This window comes from Ammospiza caudacuta, chromosome 1 (assembly GCF_027887145.1).
Source record: "Ammospiza caudacuta isolate bAmmCau1 chromosome 1, bAmmCau1.pri, whole genome shotgun sequence".
Taxonomy (NCBI): Eukaryota; Metazoa; Chordata; class Aves; order Passeriformes; family Passerellidae; genus Ammospiza; species Ammospiza caudacuta.
In genome coordinates this window covers 6792594-6809857 of record NC_080593.1, presented here as the reverse complement: position 1 = coordinate 6809857, position 17264 = coordinate 6792594, and the positions used below count along the sequence as shown (strand labels likewise).

Below are 17264 nucleotides of genomic sequence, written 5' to 3'. Positions count from 1 at the left end.
TTTTTTTTTCCTAGCAGAATGGCTTGTTTCCACAGCCGCTGTCATGGAGCTGCACATGCAAATAAATTCATTCCTGCTGGTCTAATTGCAATGTGCTTCATCTTCAGGTAGTGATGATCACTGGAGTTATATGTTGCAAGGTGAAAGAGTGTCCTGTTCCAAAATCCATGTTCCAGTTAATGAGCAGTGTTTTGGTGATGCTCACATTATGATTTAATGTGAGGTCAAGTCTGCTGAAAAGTGTCCTTGGCCTACCAAGGAAGAGCCAAATTGTGCAGGGATTGTGGTTTGTATTGTTGTTTGTCTTGTGCACAAGCACAGCAGAAATCCTAGGATGATAGGTGATGGAATTGGAAATGAAGACTTTGGCTGGATCAAGGGGATCAGGTTTTTCACAAAATTAAATTCTTAACTAGGAATGGTTTTAAAAAGCTTCAGCAAAGAAATGGAAGTCATTAGTTGTGACTTCATTGAGACAGATTTATCTTCACACAGTGGTTGTGCTTGGTGCTGCAAGGCTCTGCACTGCACTAGCAGCTCTCCTCACCAGGCTGTGCTGACTCCTTCACTGTTCCCCTTCTCCTGTCTCTGTCACACTGTTCTTTCTGTAATGATGGTAATGACATCATTGCTGGCTTCTAGAACAGTCTGAAAAAACTGCTGTCTGTCCCTTTTTAAATATTAACTTCATGATGCCCTTGAAGTTACTTTGAGTGCAGATGCTTTGATGTGTATGTGCAGTGTCAGGAGACTGGAGAGCTGTTACTGCACACCTGTAAATGCAGTGTGTCTCCAGAGGAGCCTGTTTTCCCTCTGACTCCAGGCAGGGATATTGTCTATAGCAACACTGCCTCAGTTTGTCCCCATCACAGCATTCATCCAAGGCAAAGAGCCACTGTGGATCTGTGTTTCATAACCTAAAACTTCTAGTTGTGGGCAGCAGTCACAGCAGCATCCAGACTGGTTTTGTGGCAGCACATGTGCTAAAGCAGCTTTCTTAGGGGATAACAAGGGTAAGGCAGGAACTCTCTTTGAGGCTCCATTTCAAATATCATTTGCTGATTTTGTAATGGAAACTATAGGTACACTTGACACTGTTGATTTAGACATTGTTAGGTTGGCTTTGCTGTTTGAATTGCTCCTTTTTTTCGAGGATTGGATTTATGAGGTGGGTTGAAACCTCCAGTTTCAGCTATTTCAGCCCACTTACTCAAGATAATGCTCACATTGTGGGGACTTGACAGAGGGGCAGGCTTGGGCTGGGAGGAGGAAAGCTGGCCAATTCCATCTACTCCAGGCGTGGGCAGGGACTGCACAGCAGGGTTAGGAACATTCAGCTGTGCAGCTTTGGGAAGCTCTTGGCCAACTCAGCTCACCTGAGTGACCTGTTCATCTCACTCTGTTTCTTATCACTGCAGGGGCAGATGAGGTTTCTGAGGACTGCTACTAGTTGGGAAACCACCCCAACTAGAGGATAACACAGACTTTACTCAGTGTGTTAGCACTGTCCAGCAGTGGTGATTGGAGTGTGTCTCAAAGGCCACATGAGACATCCAGAGCCAGGTTTGTGTGCTCTGCTTGGGACATTACTCCTGCAGGAGCTGTGGCACTGTTTGCTTTTGCAGTTGCATAACACAAACTCTGGGTAGGATTCCTTGGCTCACAGCGTGTTGGCATTTCATGACTCTGAGGAAGAGCAGCAATTCTCATCACTTCTAGAGACTGAATGTACTTTGTGCTGGGGACTGCATGGGCTGCTAGCTGCAGCAAATGTGAAAGTAACATGGTGAACTTAGCTAATTGTCATCATTATAATCATAAGTTCTGTGTGTTTTAGCCCCAAAGATTTTTCCTTTTTTCAGTCCAGGTCACTTACTCATGGTATTTACTTTTAGGAAATTGATCTTGCTAAACTGTTTGGAAACCAAGGACAAGACCCTATAATAAGCTCAAACTTAGCTTTGATGCCAATTGAATTTAAGTGTCTTGTGTTACCACAAATAGTGATTGTCTGGATCTTGTAGAAATGCATGTAAATCCTCCTTTTTATTCCTCTTATTCCCTCTTTTACTTAAGAGAGCAAGAAATAAGCTGCTGCATCCAGAGTGAGAATCATCTGAAATCTGAAATTCAATTTCTGAATTTTGCTACCTGCAATAGACTAGTTATAAGTACAGCATCTGATTAGCCTTTTATTGCTACTTAGAAACTGTAACTGGAGTTCTTTACTTCCTGCCTTGGCTGATGATAGCACAAAGGAGTGATTTCTGATCTCTTCCTTGTGTGTAATTCTGACCTGTTTATTTATTTCTTGTTGTAGCTTTTACAAAACTGATCACAGTAAATGGCCAAGAATATCATCTTCAGCTGGTTGACACTGCTGGCCAGGTAAGTTACCTTTCTTTGAATCTTTCTCCTAAGTTATGACAGCAGGTATTGATATTCCTGTTAGGCTAAGTTGGTAGTGACTGTGCATTCAGAGGTGAAAGTTAACTTAAAATTATCCTGACTTGTTGTTTAGTCACTGAAGAACTTCTTCTGTAGTGTTTATTTAAAGGCTTTGGTTTGTGTTTTGTTACTGGGTTGAGTTCTTTTTCCCCCTATCTATTGAATGAGTACCTAAAAAAGGGGAGGGGAAACTACCTTAACTCTGATGTCCATAAGTTCATCAGTAGCTTGAGTAATATTTACAGAGTAAATGAGCAGTCTTGCTTCAGATGAAAAAGGGTGCTTCAGTAAATCATGGGGAAATTTTTCATGGCTTTTTAGTATTTGTCTGCTCCAGCTCCACCACCATGACTTGTATCCATGGAGCAGTCATGGGGAGCAGACAGATCATGTAGGTGGTACTCACTGAGTTAGCAATGAACTGCTGCAGTTTGGCTGCATTCTAACGTGGTGGTTCATGTGTGTGTCTGTAATGACAGGGAGGGGGTGAGGAGCAGGGAGCACATGTCCCTGCAGCGTGTCCCGCAGCCTGCTGGGAGCTCTGGCAAGGGCAGCTCTTCATTATTTACAGGTCCAGGGGTTCATTACACACTGCTGCTTGGCTGAACCCGTGCACCAGAGTGCAGTGTCTGTTGAGAGACTCTATATGAGGGAAAAAACTCATCAGGGACCACTAATTAGACTGTATTGTTATCCTAAATTTTTTTTTTTTTTTTTTTTTTTTGCTTACATGCTCTTGTTTTCCATGATCTCATACAATGCCTTTGGGTTTTTCCAAGCTATGAGTAGTATTAAACAATGTTAGTGTTGTAAAATATGCTGCCAGTACTTAAGGCTTTAAAGGATACCTGCTCCTAGCTGGGATGTTCAGAGGGGTTGTAACTCTCTAGATATGTTTGATTGCTTTCTTGGAAGAGAGCTGTGTCACTGGGGAATAGCCATGCTGTATTTATAAGGTGTCAGCCCTTGGTGCTCATCAGCAGCATGTGTAATCACTCAGAGGTGTCTGAGCACAGCATTGCTGGGTGGGGAATGCTCTGCAGAGCAGAGGGTGAGAGGGGCAGGCTGAGCAGTGTGAGCAGCAGCAGCAGCCCCATAGGTGTCACTCAGTGCCATTGTAAGTGCACTTGCATTACAGCTCTGATTGTGTCACGTAGTGATAAGAGACAAATTCCTCTTGGAGGAGGAAGTTGCCTTCTGGGAAGGCAGTGTGACTCACCACTAACATACCTCTAGTGCTGAGGATTGATTTCATGTTATACAGTATTGTGGAACCTAAATAGCTTCTTTCCCAGCCTGTGGTTATTTTCAGATTTAATTCTTCAATGGAATGATTTGGACTTTGATTTCTGGCACACAGGCTTAGAGGGGGGAGATGGTGTTGGGTTTTGGAAGGCGTGGCTTGGACAGATTTCTTTCTCAAGTCTGTCTTGTTAAATGGCCCATAGGGAGTTCTCATGTGCATACAACACAGCAAGAATTGTATTGCAGATTTGTTAAATACTTTTGAAAACCTGGCTATGGCCTGAAAAGTTGTAGCAATGTTGTTTTATCACTTGACAGACTTCTTAATTTGACCCATGAGTTTCAGTGAGCATAGCAGCTTGCCTTCCATCTCCTAACAAGCTAAAAATAAAGTCATGAATTAGGAACAGTTGAGATTATGGCACTTGTTTTTCTTGGTATTCATCCTCTGTCGTGTGCCTCTTTACTTTTCTGGTTATTTACTGAACTTTGTGCAGTTCAGTCCAAAATGGGTCTTGATACAGGGTCACAGAAGAGGGGGGTAAAAGGAAATCTTACCTAACACCAAATTCCAGCTGGGGCAGTCCTGGGAATTTCCAGGTAAAGTCAAGCCACTGCAGAATTGGCACTTTCACCTTTTTTACACAGACTTAGCTCAGATCCCTTCTGAGTATTGACTTTGGGATTTCATGTCCAGCTGGAGTGGCACTTTGGCATTTCAGAGAACATGGGGGAGGGCTGCCCTCAGTGTGTAGCAATAAAGGCAAATAAAGGCAGCTTTTGCCAAGTGTTATTCTTTCAAACTTTTTTTGGCTGGATCTGTGAAGTTGATTTATAAAGAGTTTTTCCTCTTCTGCCAGTGAGGGAAGTTTGATTCCTTTTGGGTGTCTTAGATTTAAGCTATGTGATTGCTCTGCTCCATCTGTTCAGCCATGACAATAACAGAGAGGTTATTTGATCTTCAGCTAAAATTAACATCTTCAAAAGCATAGGTTTAACAATTTGAGAACTCATACATTAGGAAGTATGGCTCTTGTCAAAATGGAAATGTTTCCTGGGAATGTTTGTTGGAACAGGTTTTTAACGTTGGATTCATAGTATTTGTGTTGCATTATTTGCAATATATCAGTCTGGTTTGTTTGCCTATTTGGTCAGTCCCTTTTCTAGAGGGGTAATAAATTCACTGAGTAAATTTCTGGTGGTTTTGTCTGGTTTTCTATTTATGTAAACACTTGTCCTATAATGTAAACTTACAGTTGTCATAATGCAACTAATAACTGTACTTTTTGCATTTGATAAGCATAAGTTAGCCACAATTATTCACTTCCTACCAGATTCCTTTGGTAATTTAGATGTGATCAGTGTCATTTGAAATTACAAACTGCTAGATCCTGTTGTCAGCTGTTGAAATTAAGATTTTGAAATGTATCACCAGCAAGATAAGAGGCATAATTGCTAATTAGTGGTGGGACAGAGTGGATGTTTTGTACTAATACAAACAGATAATTAAGCAGGATAAGAGGATTGAGAAGAGCTTCAGCTCATCCATAGTCTTAGAGGGAATAAACCATAAAAGCTTTAGATTAAATTGTAGGGTATACAGATAGACTTTTAGCCTTCTCTAGGTTTGGTTAAGATGCTGCTTGTGACATTATGATAAAAAATTCTGAATGTACTTCCTATACAAAATGTCTTAGAGATGTGACCAACTTAACTGATGTTAATCTAATGGCATCAAGGTCTGGACTGTGTCACCCTTAATTTAACTGCAATATTCCTTCCACAGGATGAATACTCCATATTTCCTCAGACATACTCCATAGACATCAATGGCTACATTCTTGTTTACTCAGTCACATCAATAAAAAGGTAATAAAATCTGTTTGTGTTCTTCTCTTTAAATAGTTTCTGGGTTTAGGTACTGCCTCTGCTGTATTTTGTGTAATTATTTCAATTAGTCTTTCTCCTTTATAAGTATAGTAGGAGTGAATATTAATGTTTTTTCAGAAATGTCCCCTCGGACCCAAATGTCACAGACACTTTGCAGACTCATGTGCAAGGTACCATGTAAGAAATGAGACAGTGTTAAACTACATTGTTTTGAGGTGTAAGAAGTACAAAGGATAATTTCAGAAATGAGTTCATTGCTCTTGCATCAGATAGAAAGGCAGACATAAATACAAAGCTGAAGGCACTGTACATTTAGGTGAAGTACCCAAGTAGTTGCTCGATCCCTCCTTCAGCTCTGTGGCTTTTTATAGTACTGAGATTCCTTTGACTTCTTGTATTGAATTAACCATAGAAATACTCATATAAACAGTAATAGATGGCTTTTGGACTGTAAACCCTCTCCTGGCATGCTGCAGCAAATAATCCTCCCTAGAGGTTGTCCCAGAGTGTCCCTCTTGTCCTTGCTGTTCCCTGTCCAGAGTCCATCTTACCTGGAGTCATGCAGGACACATCAGCCTCTGTGTGGCTTTGCCATCCTCTGTTATTTTCTCCCTTCCTCTGGACATCTTCCTTTGTTTAAATACTGCTTATCCTTGAGTAGCTGTTGGTTTTCTAATATTGCACAACATCTTTATTAGGTCAGCTGAGTATTTTCTGAAATTTTTGTTTGAAGAAAGTGATTAAGACCTTAGACCTTTCAGTCTCATCAAGTAGGAGAAGTTGATGCTTCCTTTCTATTTTCAAGGCAGTTGATGAGCTTTTTACAAGTGCTGAAGTGTTTCATATATTTTTCTCTGAATCAAACAAAACCGGTCATTTCCAGCTCTTTGATAGACTATCATAAAATACAGGTAAAGCAACTTGCCTGTTGGCTCTTTTTCCTTCTCAAAGGAAGGATACAGTCTGGTTACAAACTTCTGCTGCTTGCAAGGTCTTTAATGTTGAACAGATTTCACAGTTCTTCATTCTTGCTTTTCATCTTCAGTTCTGAAGTAGAGAAGGGCAAGCACGTGTTAGGCTTTTATGTGTGTCTAGAGATACTAAACTACCAAACTCTCTCTGGGTCTGAGCTTTTCTGTGAGAGGTTCAGTGCTGGTGCTGGGTAACTTGTATGAAATAGGAGTCAGTATTCTCTGCCTGAGTAGACAATGCTTCACTCCTAAAGCAAATACAGAGAAGTTCACTGATAAATGAGTGCTGTGAGGACAGAATTGCCTTTGACTGAAACCAGTGTACATCCCTCAGGGGATTCTGCAACCTGTGCTGTTCCCTGTTTGGCAGCTAAAGGGTTTGTTCTTTCTCAGGCACTCCAGTTGTTGCCTCATGATGTCTTGAGCTCACCAGGTGAAGAATGAACATGTTTTCGTTGGGTGCATTCAATCAGTTACACCAAGTTATGGTAAAAATACAAACAGGACAGACTAGGTTAAGGCTGTAGGTCAAAAATCTTTTCATCAGTATTTATTCTTGGTCAGTTTATTCCAAGTTTGTTGTTATTGTTGTTTCTTCCTTAAAATTTCAGTGTCCATGATCCTGTCTTGTTCAATTCTTGATGTTGTGTATCAAGAATGTGTTTAGGTGATAGGAAGGTCTTCCACAGTAACTCTGTAGCTTTGATGACTTGCCCTGACAATGGGATCACAGTCTTCATCTGTTCTGACTTCTGTCAAAGTGTGTATATTGATGCAAATATTGATCCAGCTGGGTGAGAGCTTTGACAGCAGACTTAACAGAAGTGCTCTTTTTAAAGTTATCAGCTTCCCTGCTAACCTCCAGTGGGAAGTTTAAATAGGACTTGAATGAAAGCTAATGCCCTACATTTTTCATATTGCCAGGCTCTCAGCAGCAAGGTTACTGGAAGGCTTTTGCTCTAGTTCAGCTTAATTAAATTCCAATTTTGTATCTTGCTAGGTTCCATGATTTTGTGTAACACATTTATCTGACAGCTAGTAATGGGTTTTTTTTTGTATTTCACACATTGAGTTGTTTGCTGTAACCCATTTGCTTGACAGAACTAGAAGGGACCTCTTACAGTCTCCAAATCTCTCAGTTTCACAGCTTGATGTGATGGTGCTATTTTTGGATTGGTCAGTCCTTGCTCCTTTTTTGTCCTTGCTCCTTTCAGCATTATTAATTTGGAAAGCTTTCTAGAACATTAATTGGTTGAGCCAATTTAATTCCTGGCAGTTCTTAGCAACTTGTTTCTGTGTCAGAATTGTGTTGCAGTTTACGTAGCACTTCTCCTGTGGCTTCCATCTTGGTGTGTTAACAAGGATCAGCTTTTTATTTGTAGTATTTTCACTAAGAAAGGAAGGTTGTGAACAATCTCAGACAAGCAGATAGGTACCCAAAGTGGGGCCATGGAGAGCCCAGGTTCAAGAGCACCTGGCAGCATTGTACAGGGGAGCCTCAGGCAAGGACCAGGGTGCTGTGCTGTGGTGTTTTTCTGGCTTAGCTGGAAGCAGCACACCTAACTGGGGAAAGGAAGCAGTGATTGTACTGTCCCAGGGATTCAGTTAGCCTGTGGGTAGGGTGCTAGGATTTTTCTTGTTGCTTCTGACTGATAAACACTTTTGTGGTCTGTAGCACATAGGTTTTTGGTACCATTTTTATTCTTTCATTTTGCAGGGTCATGTAGATCTGTGTGTACTGATGCCTCTCAACTCTGTCGCAGCCAAGCTCCATTTAACTCTTATTTTCTTAATAGCTATCATCATCCAAGATGAGTTCTCAAGACTAGAATTTCAGTAATACTCTTTCAGCATAAGCTCCTTATGTCCCTAAAATCCTTTCATTGATTTCACATTTTTCATTGATTCCACATTTTCCCCAGTGTAATTTGTAGTATCCTACTTGAGTTACCAGTAGCAATTTGTGCCAGACTAACTCACACTTCTATTTACAAAGAACTCATTTTCTTGATAGGATACACTGAAACTATTAGCTGAGCATGGGGAAGCTTTGTGTTCCACACAGCCTCAAATATTATTGCTGCAGTCAGACAAATTGACCTGCTTGACAGAATATCCATCTTAAACGTGGTAGAGCTTATTGTTCCAGAAGGGAGAAGTTTTGCTGCTTTGAATGGTGTTTTTAGGCACCAGGTCTTTGATTGCTCTGAGCTGGAAGTGTGTTTGATTGCTGCTCTATTTTTAAGGGTTTCAATTGTAATTGAAATGCAGTGCAAGTCAAGACACTGCCTGTAGCTAGCAACCTTGGAAACTGGGAAGTTTTTGGTCCCTTTTCTGCTGTCTAGTTGTGTCTCATCCCTGAGCCTCTGCCTCTCTTAAATCCAAGTTGTGCACTTCACGTACCAGCATTTTTTCCATAGTGTAATCAGAGGAGTGCAACATCTGCTCTTCAACCCTGTTTATAGCTTGTTCTCAGAAGTACTGAATGTCAAATGCAGTGGATTTTGTTAGTGAGGTTTTTGATTTGATATCCTACAGTCCTGCCATCCAAACTTCTCCTGTGTGGTAGGGGAACAGACAAAGAGTATTTGAATAATCACTGTTTCAGTGCCATCTTGCAGATCACTTTAATCACTTTTCACAGAAAATTAGAATTTTGGCTCCTTTTGTTTTTACATAAATAAAACTTAGTAATTATGTATGAACTAAATGTTTGTTCAAAACAATGATGGAGCTTGCCTAACTAATTACTTTTTCTTCCAATTTGCTTTAATTTGACATACTCATCCAGGATTGTTGGACTGCAGCAGTTAAATTTCTCACTGCAGATACAAACCAGATGAGAGGTGGGAGGGACTTGGGGTGATTCTGTGTTAGCTGCATCAGTCCTGGGTAATGTTATTTATTTCTGCAAATACCATAACTGGGGAGGTGTAAGGGTAGGCTCAGGCTGGTCTCTTGCTGCTGGGACCAGTTTGCTGTTGTTGCACAAACGGGTAAGACTTTCAGCATCTGTGTAGTTGTGCATACATAGAGTAAGTTTTAAACACAACCTACATGTGCATTTAATTGCTTGTGTATTGGGTATTGAGGATAAACATCAGAGTGCATGTGTGACTTCATCCCTTTATTTTGCAGTTTTGAAGTGATAAAAGTTATCCATGGCAAGTTATTGGATATGGTGGGAAAAGTCCAGTAAGTAGTGACACTTTCATCTCATTTCATTGCAGGCATGTTGCTAGTGCTTTGTTCAGTATACTGTAACTGTTCTGAAGTTCTGAACTTTCTTTCACAGAATACCCATTATGCTGGTTGGAAATAAAAAAGACCTGCATATGGAACGGTATGTGAACTCCAGAATGTGAGAAATGCAAGGCAGCAGCCTGCATTCCTGTGGCTGCACACACTGGGTTTGTTCTTGGCTTTCCAGAGCTAAAATCAAATTGTAGGTTAAAATAAGTTACTGGCAAAGGAGTTGTGTCCAGAATGTGAACTACGAACCATGAACTTCTGTTGTAATGTTGACTTTTGCTGTGAGATTCCAGGGACAGTCATTTAACACTCTGTTTTTTCAAAGTAAGTAACAGAAGTGTATTTGTCACAGCAGCAATACCAGATGATATTACAGATTGTGAAAACAAAGCATTGCTTTGGGACAACTGCTCTTCTGGGTCACAGAGCAGTTTTACCTGGCCCAGAAGTGCATTTGACAGCAGCCAAAAGCAAATGCTTTGGATCAGACTTCACAAGAATTCCTATTACAGTGCACTTAAGTGCTTTGGTACTCTTTAGGTATTTCTTGATATATCAGATTCCAATTCTTCTGCAAGTTATAAGAAACATATTTTTCTTTCTCTGATCAGGGTGATCAGCTATGAAGAAGGGAAAGCTTTAGCAGAATCCTGGAACGCAGCTTTCTTGGAATCTTCTGCTAAAGAAAATCAGGTAATGGATTTAAGAGTCACTTTATTCAAATAACAGTGTAATGGATGACTCAGAGTTCCACTAAATAAAGGAAGCTGAAATATTTGCATGCACTGCACAGATATTTTGTGGAGAGGGAAGCAGAATGGCTGTCTGCACTCAGCTTTATGTACACAAGTTTTTCCCTGCAACTGTCAATGGGAGGAGGAAGTGAAGAACTGAAAGTTCAGCTTCAATGCACATGTCAGAACACTTAGTGACAAATTAAAACTCACATCCACAGGGTGGGTGGAACAGGGTCTGTTACCTCAACCAGGAGTCACTGCTGCCAGAGCAGTGGGTTGGTGTAAGAGGATAAACCTCATGTTTAAGGTGCTGGGCAGGCTCAGTCTCTCTAATGGGGCAATAATCATTTTGTCTGATGTTTGTGGTCAACAATTCTGCAAGTTACTTGAGTAAAGTTGGATTTTTTCCCCTGAAAGAAAAACTTGGATTATATTTTGCCACCTGATATGGAACACTTGGAGTTAGTTTATCAGTATTTCTGTTTCTGGCTAAGACTTGGATTAACCCTGTCAAAACTGGCATTATGGAAGCATGAAATTTCACAATATCTTCTCTGTATGCTGGAGAGCTTCAAATGCATACCAAATAAACTGACAGTGTAAAGAATAAACCTGTTAAAAATGTCTGATCTTTTTTTCCACCTCTTTATTTTAAATAACTTCTGGATTAGGCAAAGCTGTTGCCTGTGCTTTTTTTTTCATTTGGCATATGTTCACAATGTGCAACACCACAGCAATTCATATCCAGCAAAAGAATATCTTACTGATAAATTTTCTGGAGTTTTTATTGCTCTTGAACCAAGAAGAAAAAAGTCATGTTTATGTATTTAAATCAGCTACAAGCTCTGTAGGATGCTTGGTATGCCCTGTGTGTTAATTTGCTGCAGGGACAATGTCCCCTGTACTGCCATGTATTTGTGCTCCTGTATTCAGTTAAGCTGCCAGCTGGAGTTTATATATCAAACATGGTACCTTTCAGGGAAGTCAAAATGGGAATTGTATGTCAGATACTCAAAATCTGTACAAATCCCACCAGAAGAATTCAGAAGTCCTGTACATTCTGGCTGTCAAAGTTCTTTCTGCAGGACCCTTCAGAACAGTGATCACAGGTCACTGTGAATTCCATCCCTCTGCCTTTAGCAGCAGGTTGTTAGGGGCAGGTGCCTGAACACAATTCCTGCTCCATGCCTGCTCTATAATACACTTGGTAAATTTGCCCATGTTCAGAAGTCTGGCAGATCAGATGTCACTTCTGAGATGGGTGCCTGCAGCATGTGACCATCCTGCTGCTCTCTGGGTGTTTCCTTTTGAGGCTGGGGATGTGTGGAGTAAAGTGTGGAGGAGCCCAACACTGGCACAGCTGCCTCAGTCTTCTCACACATCTCCAGCTCTGAAGAGGTGGAAGATTGAGTTTAGAGAGCCAAGTGTGGAGTCTGGAGCTGTGGGGTGCTGGGGAAAGAGGAGACAGCAGGCATTGTAGCATCCCTCCCTGTGAGCTGGACCAGGAGCACTTCTGAACTCATTTGGGTTTTCTCCTCCAAATCCCAATGTGACAGGACCAAAAGAGCTGATACATAGACTTCTGTCAGGACAGGGCATCTTCTCTTCCTCTGAAGCTGTGTCTTGTCTGGGGGTGGGGGAAAAGGGTTTGTTTTGCATTTGGTAACAAGCTGTGTTGTCATTTTCCTGGTACTGAGTGTTCACCTTATGTAAGCCAACATTACTGGAAAGAGAAGACTGTTGGCCCTTTGTGCATTGAGGTTCATCCAAATAATCACCTGTACTGGCTTGGTACTGCAGATGTAACTTGACTATTCAGATTAATTCCAAACTCCTTCCAAAAGTGCCTCAGCTTCTGTTTGCTTAACAGAAAGTTGGTTTATGCTTAAGGCATGAGCTAAACTGGATGAGGGATTTGGAACTTGAGCAGAGAGTCAAAGCTTCTTGACTGGGGGTATATCTGTCAATTCTCTCTGAAACCAAGCCCATGTGTACTTGGAGGAGTTGGAGCAGAAATGTAACAATTTCTGGTGTCTGGTCTGAGATGGGATGTGTACATGATGTTCTTCACAGTGGTGAGGAGAGGGAGTCCCTGATGGCAAAGACTCTTTCCCCCCTTTTCTATGTTCCTGCTTTGCCCCCCCCCAGCCCCCCAGAAATCGTTTTTGGAGCATCTGTGAGAGTCCAAGGAGCATAACTCAATTATACTGGGCAATTAAAATAGTTCTATAGATTAACTTAAACAAACTATGCATATTCTGCCAAGAGTTATCAAAAGATAACATGTCCCAGAAGTGGCATGACTTGGAGTAGATGGAAAGTGAGAGAGGCAAAGATTAAAGCTCTGTTGATGATCAATGATAGTGGCTGGCAGGAGTTCTCAAGGTCAGATAGAATTGAGTATGTGCCAGCTCCTGCAGAGCTGGGTGACCTGGTAGGACTTTGGGAGGAGCCTGCATATCACCAGCACATCAGTCATCAAGGGAAATCCCTGGGCTTTGGGAAGGCAATCCTGACAGTGGAACAGACCTCTCTGAGATGACTGCTGGGCTGGTACTGTCATGTCTTCTCAAGCTGCTTAATTATTACCAGCCATGGTGCACTGCTAACTTCAGGAACTTCAAGTCCTTTCTTGTGGAATTCCCTATGCAGTGTCACCTAGGCTGTGGTAGAGTGCTTCATCTTAATCCCAGTGCAATAACATCACTCTTGGAAATACAACCAGAATCCAAAGTGGTCTTAAACCCAGGTGAAGCTGGGACCCAACTTCTACTGGAAGAATTTAGGAAGTAACAAGCAACTAAATTGTGTCCATCCAGTTATGCAGCATGCATTAGATAAATTACAAAAGGAGCAAGGAAGTAGGAAAAAAATTTGCTTCATACCAAAATGGAGCTCTCTTAAAAAGCAGTTTCTTGGTTGTGCTGCTTTTTTCAAGGGCAGCTTCATCTTGGAGTTCAGAAGATGCTCTGCTTAGTAAATGCTTCAGAGTAGTTTGGAATCCAGAGATCTGACATGTTTGAACTGGCAAAGGATGGGGGGAAACAACCCTCTTTTAACTGGCTATTATTCAAATTCCTGTGCCCAGTTCTGTGCTAGGATAAACCAGTAGTGTGAGCAGCTGAGGGTTTCTTCTTTGAAATAATAAATCAGCTGCCAAAGGGTGACTCTGGCAAATCTGGTGGGCTGGATTTGGGTGGTTGCACCTTCCTGCTGCCTCCTGGCAGCACATTCCCAGCTCCCTGCCTGTGCAGGATCTGCCTCCTGAGCTGTGTCCTGCTCCCACTGAGGGCACATCTGCAGCAGCAGCTGAGCCTCTGGTGTCCCTGTGGGCAGCAGGTGCTGCCCAGGCTGGCATCTCTGCTTTGCTTGGGGACAGAGGGAAAGGGAAAAGCCAGATGCCTTCCTGTGGGCTAGGTGTGACCCACATTCCAGAATTGGACCATATGGAGGCAGATGCATATAAAGTCTGGCTGCATCCTTTATTCCTTGTCACAAAACATCTCCTTGTGTTGTTTAAAGGCTCAGTCTAAAACTCCTCAGCACATTTGAGCTGAATGCCAAATTCCAAGGCTGTAGGACAGTAATTAAACCTTGCCAGTGAATATGTATTTTCTGTGAAATGAATTAACAAACCCTGTGAACACCTACATCTTAGTGCTTCGAACAGCACATCTCTGACAGGCAATGTGGAGCTTTTTGGTTGACAGAGTAAGTTGTGGAGGTTTTTTAATGGGTGCTGTGAAGCGTGGGCAAAAAGACTTTGTGTATTAAATTGAAGCCATTGAAAATTTCAGCTCTAAGGAAACAGGGGTGCAGTATGTTTGTAAATCAGTGCATCACCAGGTTTAGATTAAAGGAAGCTCTTCATTAGTGGAAGCAGTTTGATAGCAATTGCAGTCCTGGCCATGGTTCTCTTAAAGCCTTAATTTGCCCAGGAAATGTGTTGTATCATTACTGAACTAAACAAGCCTCTGCTGCCAGGTTCTGTTGGGATTCCAGGAAACTCCATTATATGGAGGAATACCCTATTTTCCAGCTGGTGAAGTACTTTAAATAGTTCTAGAGATTGTACTGTGCACAAACAGTATAAATGTAGGAAACTAACATTAAGTCTAATCTTGTTAAGATTGCTGTGGGGCTTCAGTCAATGAGATTAATTTGGAAGTGATCCAGTTAAGAATTACATCTTGTGGAGGTGGAAAAACATCTGTTAAATCAGAATATGTAGCCATAAATCATAGGGTGCTCTTCAGCCTGCTGATTAAAACCAACAAAACCCCCTTTTTATCCTCTTTCTATAATGAATATACTTTACTGTGCTGGGAATTCCTGAAGTGGATGGCCAGAGGTTGGATCAAATGTCAGTCTCAGATGGTCAGGAGACCATTTCCAAGCTGAAGATTCACACCCTGAAGCTCTAGTCATGCAGTTCAGGCTATTTAAAATGTAACCCCTTTTCTCTCAAGAGGACTTTATCAAAGGATATTGCTCAATATTTGTGACAGTTCAGCTTGTGCTTTCTGCTGGTGTCCTTGCACTGTGTGTAATACAGATCTTACAGGGACAGTGAGAAAATCAGGAGTAGTAAAGTCATCCCTCATACCGAGCTGTGCAAAGTCAGCGTTGAGAGCTGAAAAAATTCATTATCTTAAAGATTCCTGAGAGCAAACTGATTGGTTTATTCTCCAAAGCAGCACAGCATCCAGACCTTCTGTGCTGTCAGTCACTCAAGACAGGCTCACCATGCAAAGCAAGGTGATTACAGTTATTAGCTTTGTTGTGAATCTGGCTCAGTTTGTGCCTGCCCTCCCTGCTGAGGATTGCTGGGGATGGGGGTTAGCACTTCCCTTTAAAACTGAAATTACTGTGTTTGCCCTCCTCACTTTTGGAATAAGCATTGGATGTGTGTTTATCTGCTGGTGTAGTTGATAAAACTGCTCATGTTTTTTGTTATTGTTTCAGTAAGTGGGCAGCCCCACCTTCCCTCCTAAACTTGTGCTCTCTCTTTGCAGACTGCCGTTGATGTTTTTAAGAGGATAATTTTGGAGGCAGAAAAAATCGATGGGGCAGCTTCACAAGGGAAGTCTTCATGCTCAGTAATGTAATTCCACTGCAGAACCTGAAAACACTGGGAATACATTCTACCTGAAGAAGCGAAACTGCCCATTATCTTTAAGGATAAACTATGCTTCTTTTTTTTTTTTTTTTTTCTTTTTTTTTTCAAATTTTTTTTTCTTCTGTTAACCTGAAATATAAACAGTTGGTTTGGAGCCTTTCCCTTCAGATTATGTTAAACTCTGACTCCTGTGCAAATGGCTTCACTTCCATTTTCAAATTTTAAGCAATCATATTTTCAATTTATATATTGTATTTCTTAATATTATGACCAAGAATTTTACTGGCATTAATTTTTCAGTGTAGTTTGTTGGTTAGAATAATCATCAAAATGATGCATATTGTTACACTACTATTAACTAGGCTTGGATATCAGTGTTTCTTTGTGTTAAATGTATACTTGTAAATAAAATAGCTGCAAACCTTAAATGTTCTGTTTATAATTTTTCGTTGATTACTCCATATCAACTTTTTTTTTGTTTTTTTTGTGAAAAATGTTCACCTGCTGACCTTAAGAGAAGGCCTGAGATCCTTGGAGCCAATGGATTGTTTGACTATTGCTCGGGAAGTTGTTTGCGAGTGATCCCAAACGTTTTTGCTACTGGAACTCCAGGCTGGCCAAGCAGCTCTGCTTTGCTTTGTGCCCAGTCACAGGAAGGAGGGACAAGTGCCAGCTTTATTTGGAAGGGAAGTGCTGGGTTTCAGTCAGAACCTGCTCTGTGTTTTCCTCTGTAACCGCTGAGTGAAGGCTGCGCAGAGCCGCCCCGAGTTCCTGCGCTACGGACTGTGCACGCAGGCTGGTGGCTGGGAGTGCTGTCAGGATGGAGTGGATTTATCCAGGTCACAAGCTTAGACTTGTTAAGAGAACAAAAATGTCATTTAAAATAAATTGCACGTCCTGAACAAATCGGTGTGGGCTGTTTGTTGTGAATTCCTGTGCTCCTGGTAGAGGTGAGCGGCCTCCTGCTGCCTGGCCATGCAGAGTTCAGGGGTCCTGCTCAGCTTTCCTGACCAGCTCCAGGCTTTTCCTTGCCTTTTGGACTGGAGGCTTAGCAAGCTCTAATCTTGGAAATAAACTCCTTACAACTATATATTTAAAAAATTTGAGTTGACCTACTTTGTATTGAAAAGCAGAACAAAACCCAAAACAGTAAAAACAAACAAGGCTGATTCGGGGATGAGCTAATTAAATGAAATATTTTGCCTGCACTTTTGTGTTCATTTGAAAACTTAAATTTCTGACAGGAGTAGATAGGAAGGGAAAGTTGGAACGTATTTGCAACCAGAATTAGCTTTTACCTTCCAGTCTGTGCTGAAAGATACAAATGAAGCATTTTGTTCCTTTATTTTCTTTGTGGAGTTGTTCCCTCATATGATATAAAAATGGTCTAAACCTCTCAACAGTATACATTGGTAAGCTTGGGGTTTTCTTTGGTCATCATGAGAGCAACTGGTTTAAAAATATGCCCTTTTTCTCCACTTAGGATATTTTCCAGTGTTTCTGAAAACCCATTTTCCATGAATTCACACACCTTGTGCCAAGCACAGGTTGATGATTGTTCTGCCTGATGGATTGCTGGAGTTCAGCTGAGAGCTTGTTCAG

General features: G+C 41.4%; 1 protein-coding gene across 1 annotated transcript in view; it reads left to right on the top strand.

The window, feature by feature from the left end:
• The window catches only part of RHEB (Ras homolog, mTORC1 binding), a 39073-nt gene extending 22983 nt beyond the window's left edge, over nt 1-16090 (top strand). Inside the window, exons 3-8 of the mRNA XM_058801518.1 lie at nt 2321-2388; nt 5480-5562; nt 9693-9749; nt 9850-9897; nt 10418-10499; nt 15559-16090. Coding sequence (XP_058657501.1) covers nt 2321-2388; nt 5480-5562; nt 9693-9749; nt 9850-9897; nt 10418-10499; nt 15559-15651 — 431 coding nt within the window. The 3' untranslated portion in view covers nt 15652-16090. The remainder of the gene's footprint in view (nt 1-2320; nt 2389-5479; nt 5563-9692; nt 9750-9849; nt 9898-10417; nt 10500-15558) is intronic.
• Nucleotides 16091-17264: the final 1174 nt, after the last annotated feature.